Here is a 16,095-nt window from a genome sequence, read left to right on the forward strand (position 1 = left end):
AACATCAGGGACTGTTGTTCTCATTGTTTCAGTACAGAACTGTGGTGGCAGATGTTTCTTTTTTAATTTGTGTGGTGCTGGGGGCGCAGGGTAGAATTGGGAGCCTGCCCCCCCCCCCAACTGCTGCTCCTATTTCTTAAAATGTATCACATAATGCAGAGAGGAGAACAATGATGCAGGCTTGGCCAATGGAAAGAAAGACATAGGCAATATGGGAGAAGGAAAGTTCTGTAGGCGCCTACCTGGGCTTAGTAGCCATGGTCTTTGACAGCCAAGCGCTTGACTGTGAGAAGCCTTCTTCAATCTCTCTTTGGCTTTTTGAAATTTTACTAGGTACTGTCCACGCAGTTCCTGGTGTGTGTGTTTTTTTTCTCTTCAACCATAAGGACTAGAAACTTGGCTTTACAAAGAAGAAAATAAAAATAAAAGCAGCCTTTCCATAATCCAGATTTCTGTGCTAAATACCCATTTCTGCACTTACTGGAGAGAAATATGTCACATTCTTAGACCCTCAGTCAGCTCCCATCGTAACCACAGCTCATTCACATGCCCACCTTCCCACTGTAGAATTCTGACCTGCTGGTCCGTGTGAAGTCCCTGGAGGACTGTGAGTGCCGGCAACTGACGTGCTTTTGGGAGGGGCAGCGCTATGACGACGGTGCTTCCTGGGACAAAGACCTGTGTACCACCTGCATGTGTGTTCGGGGCAAACCGGAGTGTTCACTGCGACGTGACCAACCGCAGTGCCTGGGTGAGTAAGTGCAAGGGGTGTGATCCACAGTCGCCTTCTTTGGTCTTTGTGTGAGCTCCAGCAGGTCTTGTGAGCAAGGCAATGTCCTGGTGGATTGGGCGCAAGATGGGGTGACATGGGAGTAGAAGCAGACCCTCTCTTAACACTTGCAAACTGGGCCACAATCCACAGAGGAAGTTTCTCCTGGCAAATATGTGGGGGTGGGGGGTGGGAAGTCACACACAGCCTCCTGAGAAATGCCCCCCCACACACCATCTCCCTGGTGGTGTAGAGCAGGGATGCGTGAGAATTTTGTTTTTGCTATCCAAACACGTGAGCATGTCCTGTTCAAAGCCCCAAACGCAGTTGCAGGCACAAGCACATGTCCACCAGAAATATCCATAAATTGTCAAACACGCACTCATGTTCGATTGGTGCAACTTTCCCAGTTTGATTTCCACAACTTTCCTAATTTGCACAAATTTCCCCCGTGCATTGAATCAGCACTGCTTTACCCTATGGAGGAAAGTTGGACAGATGTGGGGAAGTTTCCACACAATTCATGTTCGAACGTAGCTCAGTTTGCACAAATTTCCCATTCACGCAGAGCAAGCAGCGATCTGAAACATGAACAGGAATCAGGCACGAGACAAGCTGCGAGGGGGCATTTGGAGAACCTTGTAATCTCAAGCTTTGCCCGTTCGCCCCGCCCTAGTTCAGGGAGTCCGGATGAAGGAAGCACCCCAGTTCTGCCCCTCCCCTTCCCAGAATCCAGCCTTCTTAGAGACACTTCTTAGAGCCCTCATCCCTCTGTCTCATGTGCCCTCAACCCCAAAGAAACCGTCCCCCATCCCCAGTTGTGAAGAGACACAATTAGCTTTTCCCTGCAGGCATTTTGGCTGCCATCGTTTTTCTTACCGGTGGGGCTCATGTGCCTTTAACGGCTTCACTACAGGGAGAAATTCAAGAGGTGCAGCTTCCCCCATAACTGCACTGACCTCTGTCCTCCCTTCTCGCAGGCTGCACGGACGGGCGAAAGGAAGGGGAGAGCTGGAGGCCAGAACCATGTCAAATTTGCCGATGCGAGGTGAGGAGGCAGCCTGGCCAGGGCTGTACCACAAGCAGCTCTGTCCTGCCTGGTTGGTCTTGGGCGCCAGTTAGAGCCACACACCCACCCCTGATTCCACCGCCCTGATAACATGCCCACATTTGGGGCCAGAGCATGTGCAGAGCGTGGGGACAGCAGCAATTGCTTCCTCTTATACCAGGGAGACTCAGAACTCTCCCATACCCCCTCCTCTCCTCAGTGAACTATGCGCCTCTCTCTGACCAGGGTGGCAAAGTGTTTTGCAAGGCGGAGGAGTGCGCCCCGACTCCGTGCCAGCACCCCGTCATCCCACGGGGAAAGTGTTGCCTGGAGTGTGGGGACTGCCTGTACAAGAGGCGCCTCCTGAAGGATGGAGAGGGCTACCTGGAGGAACCCGGCACCCGGTGCGTCTGTGAGGTGAGACTGGCACAACGGGAGGACTGGACAAGGACTGGATGAGCCGGTGGGGCGGTGAGCCGTGGCAGATAAATGGCGAGGGGGCGCCCGTTGGGACAAGGGGCGTTACCAAGTCATATGTGACTGTGGGTTATTTACCCCATTAATAATTATAATAGGAAGAGGAAGAAGAGAAGAAGAAGATTATTTCTATAGGTTTTTTAGAGCGTTCAAAGTGCTTCACATCTGTTATCTTGTCATCCGTTCAGTAACCCTGAAAGACAGGGCAGTATTAATATCCCCATATTATAGATGCAGAGGGCGGGGGGGGGGGGGGTAAGGCTGAAAGGCTGCTTAAGGCCATGAAGGAGGTTCGATTCAGAGTGGAGATATGATTATGGTTGTTTATTTGTTTATTTATTTCATTTTTAGACCACCCAGTACTCGAAACTCTCTGGGTGGTTCACAACAAACCACAAATGCAAGATAATAAAACATAGTTAAAAAAAATTTAAAATACAACATGTAAAACAACTTAAACAGCTGAAATCATTTCAGTAAGATGCTAGGCCTGATAACGGCAGCTGACATAAACGCCCCATCATATGCCATTAAATGCCTGGGAGTGGATACCTGGATCTGCAGCTCAGGCTGCCCCCATCCTCTCTCCAGGGGCCCTGGCAGCAGCACCAGAAATGCCCTTCCAGCCGTTGCTCAGAGGGGCAGATGCTGCTGTCCACTGGGCTGTGGAATCTGCGGCACACGTGCATGTCTATGAATGGGGCGTTTGCTGAAGCACCTTGAGGCCTCCGAGAGAGCCGGCTCCCCTCTCCCTTCTCGGAGGGGCAGGGCTTTGGGGAGGGGAGGGGAGGAGCCTCAGCCGAGGGCTGCCCTCCTGTGCATGTGCTCTTTTGTGACCGTTTCCACGAAGGCAGACAAGTCTCCTCTCTCTGGAACTCTGCTAGGCAGGGACCGTGCAATGCCAAGCCGCTGACTGCCCAGAGCTTCCGTGCCGAGAGCGCCACACACCACCTGGGGAGCGGTGTCCTGTTTGCCATCCAGGTAAGAGCTCAGGCGAGGGACAAGGGGGAGCTCCAGCAAGCCAATTGAGTTCCGTCAAAGCCCTGCCAAGCAAATGGGAAACGGCTACCGTGAGCGTGCTGCACCTTTGCTCAAAGAACTGCTCTGGCTGCTCATCTATTGCCAGGCCAAGTTCAAGGTGATGTTATTGAACATAAGATGAGCCCTGCTGGGTCAGACCCAGGGTCCCTCTCGTCCAGCATTCTGTTCACACAGCAGCCAACCAGCTGTCGACCGGGAACCCACAAGCAGGGCACGAGCACAACAGCACCCTCCCGCCCATGTTCCCCAGCAGCTGGTGTACACAGGCTCACAGCCTCTGGCTCTGGAGGTAGCACATAGCCATCAAGACTAGTAGCCAGTGATAGCCTTCTCCTCCAGGAATTTGTCCAACCCCCTTTTAAAGGCATCCAAACTGGTGGCCATCACTACCTCCTGTGGTAGCAGGTCCATAGTTTAACTCTGTGCTGTGTGAAGTAATCCTTCCTTTCATCTGTCTTGAATCTCCCACCAGTCAGTTTCATAGAACCCTTTGGGTTCTAGTATTTGAGAGTGGGAGAAAAATGTCTCCCTATCAACATTCTCCACACCAGGCATAATTTTGCAGACCTCTATCATGTCTCCCCTTACCCTCTTTTCTTCCAAGCTAAACAAGCCCAGCTGTTGTAACCTTTCCTCATAGGGGAGATGCTCCAGCCTCTGATCATTTTAGTTGCCTTTTTCTGCACTTTTTGCAACTCTACAATAACTTTTTTTAGGTTCGGTGACCAGTACTGTACACAATATTCCAAGTGTGGTCGCACCATCCATTTGTATAAGGGCAGTATGATCTTGGCAGTTTTATTCTCAATTCCTTTTCTAATTATGCCTAACATGGAGTTTGCCTTTTTTACAGTGGCTGCACACTGGGGCCTATCCACCTTCATTGACCTATCCACCACAACTAGGGATGTGCGAACCCATCCCCATCCGGGTTCTCCGGGTGCCCACCCAGCTCCTGCCCCTGCTTGCCAGGCCCTGGACCACGTTCAAGTCCCTCCCACGCTCAGCAAGTGGCCCACACTCACCCCGGCACCCTTGTTGAGCACCGGAGTCGCCATTTTTGAAAAATAAAATGGCGATCTCAAAAATGCGCTTATTCGCGTATGCATGAAAAAGTGCATTTTGTAAATGCACATATTTTTGTGTGTGCAAAAATGCATATTTTCACAAAAAACACATTTTCATGCATACGCAAATACGTGCATTTTTGCAGTCACCATTTTATTTTTCAAAAAATGCCGACCACAGAGCTCAACGAGGCCGCTGGGGTGAGCTTGGGCTGTTCACTGAGTGCTGGCAGGGGGCAAGCAGGGGCAAGGGCTCAGCAAACGAGGCTTGGGGGATGCAGGCGGGGGGGTTCCGCTGGATTCCCGGATGGAATTGGGCACCCGCGCCGTCCCTAACCAAAACCCCAAGATCTCTTTCCTCATCGGTCAGCGCTAGCTCAAATCCCATCAGGCTTTACTTGAAGTTGGAATTTTTTGCCCCAACATGCATCACTTTGCACTTGCTTACATTGAACTGCATTTGCCATTTAGATGCCCATTCTCCCAGTCTGGAGAGATCTTTTTGGAGCTCTTCACAATCCCTTTTTGTTTTAACCACCCTAAATAATTTGGTGTCATATGCAAACTTGGCCACTTCACTGCTCACTCGTAATTCCAGATCATTTATGAACAGGTTGAAAAGCATTGGTCTTAATACAGTTCCCTGTGGGACCCCACTATTTACTTCCTTCCATTGGGAGAATTTACTATTTATTCCTACTCTCTGCTTTCTGCAGTTTAACCAGTTACTGATCAATAAGAGAAACTGTCCTCTGGTTCCATGACTGTTAAGTTTGCTCAGGAGTCTTTGGTGAAGGACTTTGTCAAAAGCCTTTTGGAAGTCCAAGTAAACATTGTCTACTGGATCACCCGTCTACATGTTTATTGACACTCTCAAAGAACTCTAAAAGGTTAGCAAGACAGGACTTAACTTTGTGGAAGCCATGTTGATTCTTTTTCAGCAAGGCTTGTCCTTCTATGTGCTTACTAATTTTATCTTTAATAATGCCTTCAACCAATTTACCCAGAACAGATGTTAAGCTAATTGGCCTATAATTTCCTGGATCCCCCCAGATCCCTTATTGGTGTTACATTGGCCATCTTCCAGTCCTCTGGTATAGAGGCTGATCTGAGGGACTTGTTGCATATTTTAGTTAGAAGACCAGCAATTTCATATTTGAGTTCTTTGAGAACTCTAGGATGGATACCATCTGGGCCTGGTGATTTATTTGTTTTCAATTTATCAGTAAGGTTGAGAACTTCATCTTTTGTCACCACTATTTGCCTCAGTTCCTCAGAATCCCTTCCTGAAAACATCAGTTCAGGCACAGGTATCTGTCCTATATCTTCTGCAGTGAAGACGGTTGAAAAAAATTCATTCAGCTTCTCTGCAATCTCCTTGTCCTCTTTCAGTACTCCATTAACTCCACTGTCATCCAATGGTCCAACTGCCACCCTTGCTGCTTTCCTGCTTCTGATATATTTAAAGAATTCTTTATTGTTGCCCTTGATGTTGTTAGCGATATGCTCCTCAAAATGCTATTTTGCATCCCTTATTATCTGCTTGCCTCGTCTTTGTGCAAGCTTGTGCTCCCTTTTGTTTTCCTCACTTGGGCAAGACTTCCATTTGCTGAAGGAAGCCCTCTTTTCTCCAATAGCTCTCTTAACACTGCTCGTTAACCGTGCCAGCGACCTCTTGGACTTGGTGCTGCCTTTCCTAACCTGTGGTATACATTTTAGCTGGGCTTCAGTTATTGTGGTTTCGAGTAATCTCCAAGAATTCTGAAGGGATTTAATCCTCTTGACTCCCCCTTTCAACTTCCTTTTCACCAGTTCCCTCATTGTAGAGAAGTTTCCTCCTTTGAAGTCACATGTGACTGTGTTGGACTTCCTGGGCAATTTCCCACTTAAATATATATTCAATCTGATAGCACTGTGATCACTGTTCCCAGTTGGTTCGACAACATTTACATCTCGTACTAGGTCCTGGACGACACCACTTAGGATTAAATCCAAGGTCGCCTCCCCTCTGGTTGGTTCCATGCCCAACTGTTCCTAGGGCACAATCGTTTAGGGCATCAAGAAATTTAACTTCTTTGTCATGGCTGGAACATGCATTTATCCAATCAATGTGGGGGTGATTGAAGTTGCCCATTATTACAACACTTCCTCGGTTGGGAGCCTCCCTGATTTCGATTTCCATCTCCAGGTCACTCTGAGCATTCTGGTTTGGGGGATGCTAGCATGTTCCTAGCACTAAATTAGTTTTGGAGCCTGGTATTGTTACCCACAGTGCTTCTGTGGAAGAGCCCACCTGGTTTAGGTGCTCTTGTCTGCGCGACACTATGCCCTCTTTGATGTACAGGGCAAAACTTCCCCCAGTACGCCCCTCCCTGTCCTTCCTGTAGAGTTTATATCCAGAGATTACCATATTCCACTGGTTCTCTCCACTCTACCAGGTTTCTGTAATGCCCACTATATCTAGGTTTTCCTTTAAAATCAAGCACTCCAACTCTCCCATTTTAGTGCGGAGGCTTCTCGCATTTGCATAGAAACAACTATACACGGTATCTTTCCCCAGGTGCCTCTGGCATGTGCATCTTTCGCCATGGGACGTTGGCCCCTTTGATTGGCTATTATGTTCTGCCATGTACTCCTGGCCTATTTCCTCCCCTTCTACATTTGGGCAATCAGAAACGTTTTCATCTTCATCCCTTTGGGATGATTTGCCCCAACCCGGATGCTTCCCAGCTCTTGTCGGGTTTAGTTTAAGAGCTGCTTGGCCACCCTTTTATGTTTAGCGCCAGCAGCCTGGTGCCATTTTGGTACAAGTGGAGTCCATCCCTCTTGCACAGGCCCAGCTTGTCCCAAAGTGTTCCCCAGTGCCTAACAAATCTGAACCCCGCCTCCCTGCACCATCACCTCATCCACACATTGAGACTCATCAGCTTCGCCTGTCTAGCTGGCCCTGCGTGTGGAAAAGGTAGCATTTCAGAGACGGCCACCTTCGTGGTCCTGGATTTCAACCTCCTACCTAGCAACCTAAATTTGGCTTCCAGGAGCTCACGACTACATTTCCCCCACATCGTGCTACCAACATGGACCACAACCACTGACTCCACACCAGCACTATCTGCTAGGCGATCTAGAGAGCACGTGCTATCCGCAGCCTTCGCACCAGGCAGGCAGTTCACCATGGAAAGCCCCAAACAAGTTGGAACCAGGTTACCTGATGGGGCGCCTTCTCCCATATCATGTTCATCGAGGCCTCTGGATCAGGGCCTCCTCGTTCTGTTGCCTACCCATGCACATTTGACAGCACCCAGGGAGGGAATGTGTGGTTGTGGGATTCTCCCCCCTCCCCGCAGTATGACAGCTGCCAAACCTGATGGTGTTTCGGCACCTGTTAAAAATGTATTGTTTAACCCGAGCATTTACTGGTTTTAGGGTGGGATTCCTTTGTTGGATTCCTTGGTTCTATTGTGGACTTTTATTTCAATTTCTTAAATGGATTTTTAAAATGGATTTTGTACACCACCCTGGAATTTGTTAACCAAGGGCAGTATATAAACAGTTTAAATAAATCAGTGATAAAGCAGTATGCTTGAACTAGCAAGGAGACAAGTCAAGGAAAGAAATGCCTTTGGGCCTGGGCAGTGGGTGGAGCACACCTTGTGGGGCATTGCCTGATACCCAGGATGCCATCCCCCTCCCTATTTTGTACAGGTTGTGAGTACAAAGGACAGCACTACCAAGACGGGGATGTCTTCGTGGCCGCCTCCAACCCCTGCATGAATTGCTCCTGCCTGGTGAGTGAGCGGAGGGAGGGCAGAGACCCTGGCTTTGCTAAGGGGCGGAGCACCCAGCATTCACACAGGTCCAGGGATTGGAAGAGCGGGGTGGGCTGGAATTTGGGCTTAAAAGGGGTGAGGGGGTCCTGGAGCCCGGGAGCAGAGCCCCCAAAGCCTGCTCCCAGTGCCAGAACTGAGCCCTGAGACAGTCGAGGGGCTGTGCAAGCTCCCTGCGGAATCAGCCCGCTGGCCCTTCGAGTGCAGCGTTTCCAGAAGTGGCCACACGGATGTCTCCGGGAAGCCCGTCGGCAAAGCGGGAAGATGAGGGACATCCCTTGTTTGTCCTTCCAGCATCTGGTGCTCAGCAGCATCCTGCTCCTGGACCCGGGGTTCCACCTAGGTGTCGTACTTCACAGTACAGACAGTCACAGACAGATCCCTGTTCTTTTTTTTATAGCCATTTAAGGCCATGGCGATTGACTATGTGGTGGGTAAATACATGTGTTAATTATGCTCTGTGTGAAAGTTCGTCTGAGCATGTGCAGAGTGTCCTTCTCCCCCTCGCCATTTGATCACTACAACTGTTCCCCCCCACACATCCGGGAACAGAGGGCAGGGCACCTGGTTACAGGGTGCGAAATGAACCGGCGATGGGGCGGAGGTGTGGTTGAGGGCTACCACTCGAGCTAGGAATGAGCCCAGTTTGGGGCGGGAGGGGCGGGGGGAAGGCACCCTGCCCACCCTGTTCCATGTTCCCCTCAGAGAAGCCTGGTCCAATGCCGCCCCATCCAGTGCCTGCCAAGCCGCTGCTCCAGGCCCCTCCCACAGCCTGGCCAGTGTTGCCCCGTCTGCCCAGGTGAGCCGCCTGTTGCCAATCAGCACAGAGGTCCGACGAGAGCCCGGCCAGAAGCAGCAGTGGGGAAACATGGGGGGGTTATGAGTGGAAGACCGTAGCCTCTCCCCCTCCCCCTGAAAACAGGCCCTGCGAATGGGGCAAGGCGACGGCGCGGCAAAGAGCCTTGCTTGGAAGCCCTTGCAGAGTGCAGTCTCTCTCGGAGGCCAGGATCTGGGGCAGCATGTTTAGGACAAGAGATGTGCCCCATAAAACAGCAGGAGATTCATCCCCCCCTCCCTTTAGGATCAGGGTGTGAGTTGGATGGACGTCCACTGGAGCCGGGGCAGAAGGTCGCCTCAGCTGACGGGTGCCGCCGCTGCGCCTGTTCTGTGAGTTATTGCAAGGGATGCAAACTCCCAACAGACCGAGGGGGGCAGCAGGAGGGTGTGCTCCCCCCCGCCTCCTGGGCACTCAGGGTGGCATATGTAGTTTTACCCCTATTTTATCCTCACAACAGCCCTGCAAAGTAGGTCTGGCTGAGAACATGGACTGGCTGGACCAGGATCACACAACAAGCTTCCTGGCGGGGGGGGGGGGGCAGCGCTGGATCTCGACCTCTTTCAGCCCAAAGTCTGAATGACACTTCAGAGAAGCCCTCAGGGGCCACATTCCAGCGGGGCCGGGAGCAAGGGCAACGGGGGCGGGCCAGAGGCAGGCAAAGCGGCGGCATGGTCTCGCTGGACGCTCTCGCTCCCGGCCTCAGGAGACGCACTTCGGCCTTTCGGAATGAGAAGCAGCGGGGAGTGGTGGCTCCGGTGCCAGTGGGGCAGTGCATCCGCTCCGGGTTTCAGTCAGAACCAGTCAGAACTCTAAAGGGGCTATCCAGGGCGCTTTGCTTTGCCTCCGCTGGATGGAGAGGGACCTCCAGAAGACGGAGAAGCCAAGTGCCAGAAGAGCCCTGCTGGGTCCAACCGAGGGATCAGCTCAACCAGCCTGCAGCTCCCGGCTGCAGCCATCTCTGAGAGGCGGCCAGGCCAGGCCTGCCGGCACCTGTTCCCAATGGAAGGACAGCTCCCAGTTCTGCCGAGGGAAGCTTTTCCTCCCGCCGAGAACAGCCGTGGTGTGGCGCGGGGGGGATTCTTCTTGGGATCACTGCGGAAGCAAAGGGTGGAAGCCCTCTCCCCACACCCCATGGTCCTGACCTGACTCTCCACACCACGCCGGCTATTTGTATTTTAGAAGTCAGGCATGTGAGGCCAAACTCCCATCTAGACTTTTGGCCCTGTCATACTTCAGAGTCATGTCCAACCTGGGGGAGGGGGAGGAATCGGCCATGCCCCTCCACCTTCCTGACAGAACCACCCAGGAAACGGACGAGACTCCAGAGGGGGAGGGAGGTGCTCTCGCTGGCCCTGGCATTTGCGGGGGCCGAGTCAGAGGGTGCCGATAGCCCTCCAGACACCTCCCAGGGTGATGCCGTGCCTGAGGAGACCGTGGGGTCGGAAGAGACAAAGTGTCTCCAACAGGTCCCATCCTACCCCCGCCTGCTCCAGACCCACCAGGATCACCCCCAGGGCCCCAAGAGCAAAGGTGGCCATGGCTGGCGGTGCGAAGTTGGATACTGAGTGCTCACCTGGCAGCATGTCCAATAGTCCTGAGCCCTACTCGTGAGGAGGAAGCATGCCCTAGATCAGGGCCCTACTGACGAGCCAGGCAGGGGTGGGACAGCAGCTCCACAATACGGCAGCTCTGTTGGAGCCGGCGCTGAAGCAACATCTCTCTTGCTGTGCTCCTTAGCTCCCCTGCTGGAGGAATGGGCCAATACCCCTTCCCCACCCCGGCATATGGCCTGGCTCAGTTTCTTGAGTCGTCTGGAGGAAGTTTATTTATTTATTTATTTATTTAAGTTGCTCTGTAAGCATCCTTAGCAGAGTACGTGGGAGATTGTCGATGGGGGGTGGCCCTGCCACATGGCCTCCCCATCCTTCTTCATTGTAGTGATGGGTCTGTGGTCGAGCCGGGTGCTTACTCCCTTCATGTTGCCTCTCTTTTCTCCCCTCCAGGATGGGAACATTCTGTGCAACCCCATCACTTGCCCAAAGCTGGACTGTACCAGAATGGAAGAAGTCCCTGGACAATGTTGCCCCCTCTGCCAGGGTGAGAGGAAGAGGCCAGTCTCTGATTAGCCCCTTCCAAGCAGGCTCCATTCCCAACTTAGCCTTTGCCCTTCTCACGGACAGGAATGGCATATCCCACTTGGAATACAGCTAAACCTAATTTCCTTCCCCTCCCCACCAAATTCTGATGTCAAATAGACTCCAGATTTGCTGAATATTTTATATTTGTACTTGATAGCCAACATGCAATGGCTTTTAGTATTTGACAGTATTGGATAGATACCTGACATACAGCAGTGTTAGTATTTAACAGTACACTATTACTGACATGCAAAGGTGTTAGTATTTGATAGGTGACAGCATGTTATATTTCACATTTGATGCCTACCACATCAATCAGGAGATGCCAATGAGCTGAAAGCTCTCAGGTTCTTCATTTTAAGATACAATTTCACATTCAAAATGAAGCCTCCACTTCACATTCGGAAATGAAGTAGTGAAACGGGACAATTTAGCCAAATTTGGATATTCATTTTGGCTCTGATCCATCTGGAACAGACGGGAGTGGGGAAAATAGCTTTGTTGTGGGGGGGTGGGGAGCTGTGTTCCAGACCAGGTTGCCCTTCTGTGAAAGCGAAATGGCTAAATATTTTTGCTCCATATGGCTTTTTAGTATTTTAAGGTTGCAATCCTATGCACACGTACCTGGGAGCAAGCCCCATTGAATGCAGTGGGACTTAACGTCTGAGTAAACCTGCATAGGATTGCGCTGTCCACGTATTAGCTCTATGCTCTGGTTTTAAGAGTCTCTCCCGCTTTTAATTCTGCTGTTGGTGATGTTTTAAGGTTTTCAAATTGGTTGTCAAGTTTTCACATTGGTTTCAAGTTTGAATTGAAAGCTGCCTTGGGGGCCCTCTTTGAGCCAAAAAGAGACTCATAAATGTATAAGCAAAATAAAATAAAGCCAGCCATGGGGGCCAGCCAGACATCTGGCATTAGCGGTGCTCTCCCTGCCCTGGGGCTCTTAAAGGGACAGGGGAGGAGGCTACCCCTAAAATGGCGGCCCAACCGTTCATTGGTCCATGTTCCCAGCTCAGTTTGGGGCTGCAAGTGCCTCCCACCATTCGTGACTCTCTGCCCCCCCTCCCCCCTGCACCATCAGGTTGTGTGGACGGGACCACCCGACACGAACACGGTGAGGAGTGGACGCCTCCCACGGACCCGTGCCTGAGGTGCACGTGCCTGGTAAGGCCAGAAGGAGGCGCTGGTGAACAATTGACTCTCCCCCCACCCCTTCTTTCTCTCTCCCCATGTTTTTTCAGAGCTTAATTTGATCAGAGGCTCCCTGGGCTTAGCCGTGATGTCAGGCCTGACACCTATCGACACCCACCAAGGGAGGCAGTGCCTTTGAGCGTGTGCAGGGTGCCTTTTCTACGCCACCAAGTGGTTCCGGGGTCAAAGAGATGGCTTCCATGCAGGCTTTTCTTATTAGCCCCCTTGAGCACCATTTTCTGGTGGAAAGACAGGATATAAATTAATTAATCAAACAATAATAATAATCTATAATAAGAACAGCATCAGTCTGTTTGTCTGTCCACTGGTACCATTGCACAAAGACCATGAAACCTAGATGCCTGAAACTTGGCATGCATACTAAGGGAACCCTAGAGGTGTGCATCTGGGGGTATCTTGTTTTTTAAACACATTAATTAAAATAAATTTTAATGTGCCCGTATGCTTGAGGTCTGCAGTAACAACTTCAGCCCCCAGGAGCAGACGTCCCTAACCAGCACATAGCCTTGCAGTCCATATGAGCCAGAGCGATGAAGAGGCCGAGGGGGGGGGTTATATGCCTCCCCCCTCCCCCCTGCTGTGGGTCACCCCTTCCCCAGGGGTATGGAGTGGACAGACCCCTTCCCTCAGGGGACTATAGGGTGCCAGTCAGTGTCGACAGTACTGGGCTACGTGGACCGAGGGGCTGACTCTGGGTAAAGCAGCATCCTGTGTTCCTACATGGTAATGGCGCTTGCTTGCTATATGGGGACTACTTATGGGGTAAAGATCTCCCTGGGTCCTCCTGTGTTCTGCAGCTGAAACGTCACAGTCTGGTTTGCTGGAAGGAGAAGAGGATGCTAAGGTGGTGGGGGGGGCTAAAATGGGAGAATGGGCTCCTCTCCCAGGCAGCAATTCCTTCAGCAATAAGACCATAGTTGGTTGGAGGGGGACAGCAGCCTGCAAGCAGCCAGGGGCTGGACGGCCGTTTCCCCTTCAAGGGTGCCACCTTCACACGGTACCGATTGACGAGGGGAAGAGCCTTCTCCGTTAGGGCGTCCTGTTCACGGAACTCCCTCCCCACAGAAGTGCAACTGGTGCCCAGCTTACTATCTTTGGGGCACCAGGTTTGATTTGCCAGGGCGTTTTAGCTGGCCGGTTGGTAATTTACTGGCTTTAAAAGTGTTTTATGACGGTGTGCTGTTTTGTTCGGATTGGATTTTAGGGTTACAGGACCATTTGGGGGTTGTGTTTTGAACCCCACCCTGAAGAGCAGTTTCAAAATCTATTATTATTTTTATCGTCGTTGTTGTTGCTCCCCCCTGCCCCACAGGAAGGCAACGCGGTCTGCCAAAGGAGGCACTGTGCCAGTCTGTGCCGCCAACCGGCCCACCCTCGCCCAGGCACTTGCTGCCCTGTCTGTGCTGGTGAGTCCCGTGGAAAGAGTGGGGGGGCGGGTGGGGGGGCTGAGTTTCCGTGGGCTGCATGGAAAGGGCTGCTCCAAGTTTCTCTTGGAATGGGGAAGCCCCGCTGAGCAGCGGTGCAGCAGTCAGCTTTGAAGCGCAGACACTTGTCATGACATTCCCAGAGTCCAAAAGTTCAGGCAGTGGTGCCGATCCATGCCAACAAACCAGTCTTCCTCTCCTCCAGGAAGAGGAGTTTTGTAAAGGGAGCGGGTCTGAATGGCGCAATCTCAGTTGCCCGGTTACCGAACCACCGCAAAACACTTTGCATTGCAGCAGAGAACAATAGAGTGTTGCTGGAGAAATGCACACACACACACCCCGCCGCCCACACACACACAGCGACTGAGCTCAGGGGGAACAGGGATGCTGAGGGGGGCAGCGGGGCAGAGAACGTCCGCACCCCTGCTAACAGAAAGTGCCCCGGCTGTGCGGCTGCGAGCCCTGGCTCCACTTCGCCACTGATCGGGGTGGGGGGCAAACAAGGCTATATTTCCTGGGCAAAGGATGAGGGGGCTGTAAAAAGGTGGGGGGGCCAAAAGCCAGGCCAGGCCAATGGCCCCTCAAGCTCAGCGCTCTCCCAAGACTAGCCCCCTCCCCCCGACACCCAGGAGGTTCACCGAGCAGGGCCTGGTGGTGGAGCGCCAGCGCCTGGCATCCCGTCTCAGGACACGGCACTACGGCAGCCACAAAAGGCTCCATCTCCGCCACTAGGAGGGACGGGACGACAGGTGAGATCACCTGGCACCCTGGAGAGCTGCTGCCGGCCCAAGCAGACAGCCCTGTGCTGGGCTGGTGGACCCGCCGGGTAGAAAGCAGCTTCCTAGAATATACCTGGGACTGATTAGACCAGGGGTGGGCAACTCGGGGCCCTCCAGATCTTGTTGGACTGCAACTCCCATCTTCTAGCCAGCATGATGAGGGATGATGGGAGCTGCAGTCCAACGTCTAAAGCAGCCTTCCCTGACCTGGTACCCTCCAGACTTTTTTGGGCTGCAACTCCCAGCATTCCCGACCATTGACCGTGCTGGCTGGGGCATGCTGGGAGTTGGCGTCCTAAACATCCAGAGGGCGCCAGGATGCTCTAGATGTTGTTGGACTGCAATTCCTATCATCCCTCATCACGTTGGCTAAAAGATGGGAGTTGCAGGCCAACGAGATCTGAAGGGCCACGAGTTCACCACCCCTGGATTCGACAGGATGGCTGAGTGGAGACGGACGGATGGCTGTGCTGACTCCGGGCTGCCCCCTGCTGGTGCCTACGCAGGATGCAGGCTGAGCTTTCTGTGCGCCGATCTCTCCACCCCGTCATTCCAAACCCCTCCTGTCCTGGTGCCTCCAGGTTGCCACTGGGAAGGGCGGGAGTACCGCAGCGGAGACACGGTGCAGAGCGGGGACCCCTGCGAGCATTGCACCTGTGCGGTGAGTCTGGCGTCGGTCGCCCTGCAAGAGCAGTGTGGTGGGTGCCGCTGCTCCGTCCCACGCCGCTCCGGTTCAGAAGGCCAGAACTGCTCAGGGGTGGAGGGATGGGGGGGATCAGATTGCGTGGGAGTAACCCCGCTAATGTTCTGCTTGCTACAACAGGCTGGGGAGGTCTCATGCGAGCGAGCGGTTGCCAGCTGCCCACCAGCACCCTGCAGCCATCCTGGCAAGCGCCCGGGCCAGTGCTGCCCCTCCTGTGATGGTGAGCGTCCCCTGCCCTTCTCCCCCTCCCCAAGCAGATCTCTGACCCTGATCCCAGATGGAGGCCCATGAACACACCGGGCTGTGCAAATCCAGGGGTGGGGCAGAGGGGGCAGGACATAAACTGACAACCTCCACAGGGTGGGATGGTGTCCCCAGGGCCATCGGGGGAAGGAGTGGTCTTGATGCCCAGAGTTCTTGGTCATTTTTTGCCCCTTGTTTTGCCAGAAGTGGGGCAAATTTCACTCAGGGGATGTGCAGGGAGAGACCGAGGCCGGTCTTCCCAGGGTCCATCTTGACTGGGCCAGAAACCCGAAAGGCAGCATTCAAGTCCTGGTGTTCTGCCCTGAAAGGCTCTATAAAAAAGACTGGCATAAGTATGAATGAAAACCAACCATGGGGTGGAGGGCAGGGGGCTGAGAGGACAAGGGGGCATCTGTGCTTATGCACACAGGCGTTGCGTGAGCCCTCCTGCGCACAGCCACTTCTCTTGCGAGCAGCAGTGCAGTGCAAATCCAGAAGCGCAGGTCCCTTCGCGACCGCCACACCCCGC

At 52.8% G+C, this 16,095-nt stretch overlaps 1 protein-coding gene across 1 annotated transcript in view; it reads left to right on the plus strand.

Moving 5' to 3' along the window:
* The window catches only part of KCP (kielin cysteine rich BMP regulator), an 84,903-nt gene that overhangs the window by 26,453 nt on the left and 42,355 nt on the right, over nt 1-16,095 (plus strand). The window contains exons 12-25 of the mRNA XM_084811422.1: nt 568-751; nt 1,750-1,817; nt 2,064-2,234; nt 3,179-3,275; nt 8,108-8,190; nt 8,437-8,577; nt 8,935-9,028; nt 9,894-10,127; nt 10,364-10,620; nt 11,071-11,164; nt 12,287-12,369; nt 13,730-13,823; nt 15,202-15,281; nt 15,444-15,543. Coding sequence (XP_084667548.1) covers nt 568-751; nt 1,750-1,817; nt 2,064-2,234; nt 3,179-3,275; nt 8,108-8,190; nt 8,437-8,577; nt 8,935-9,028; nt 9,894-10,127; nt 10,364-10,620; nt 11,071-11,164; nt 12,287-12,369; nt 13,730-13,823; nt 15,202-15,281; nt 15,444-15,543 — 1,780 coding nt within the window. The remainder of the gene's footprint in view (nt 1-567; nt 752-1,749; nt 1,818-2,063; nt 2,235-3,178; nt 3,276-8,107; nt 8,191-8,436; nt 8,578-8,934; nt 9,029-9,893; nt 10,128-10,363; nt 10,621-11,070; nt 11,165-12,286; nt 12,370-13,729; nt 13,824-15,201; nt 15,282-15,443; nt 15,544-16,095) is intronic.

This window comes from Heloderma suspectum, chromosome 7 (assembly GCF_057233095.1).
Source record: "Heloderma suspectum isolate Gila_16-S chromosome 7, 16-S_ref, whole genome shotgun sequence".
Classification (NCBI taxonomy): Eukaryota; Metazoa; Chordata; class Lepidosauria; order Squamata; family Helodermatidae; genus Heloderma; species Heloderma suspectum.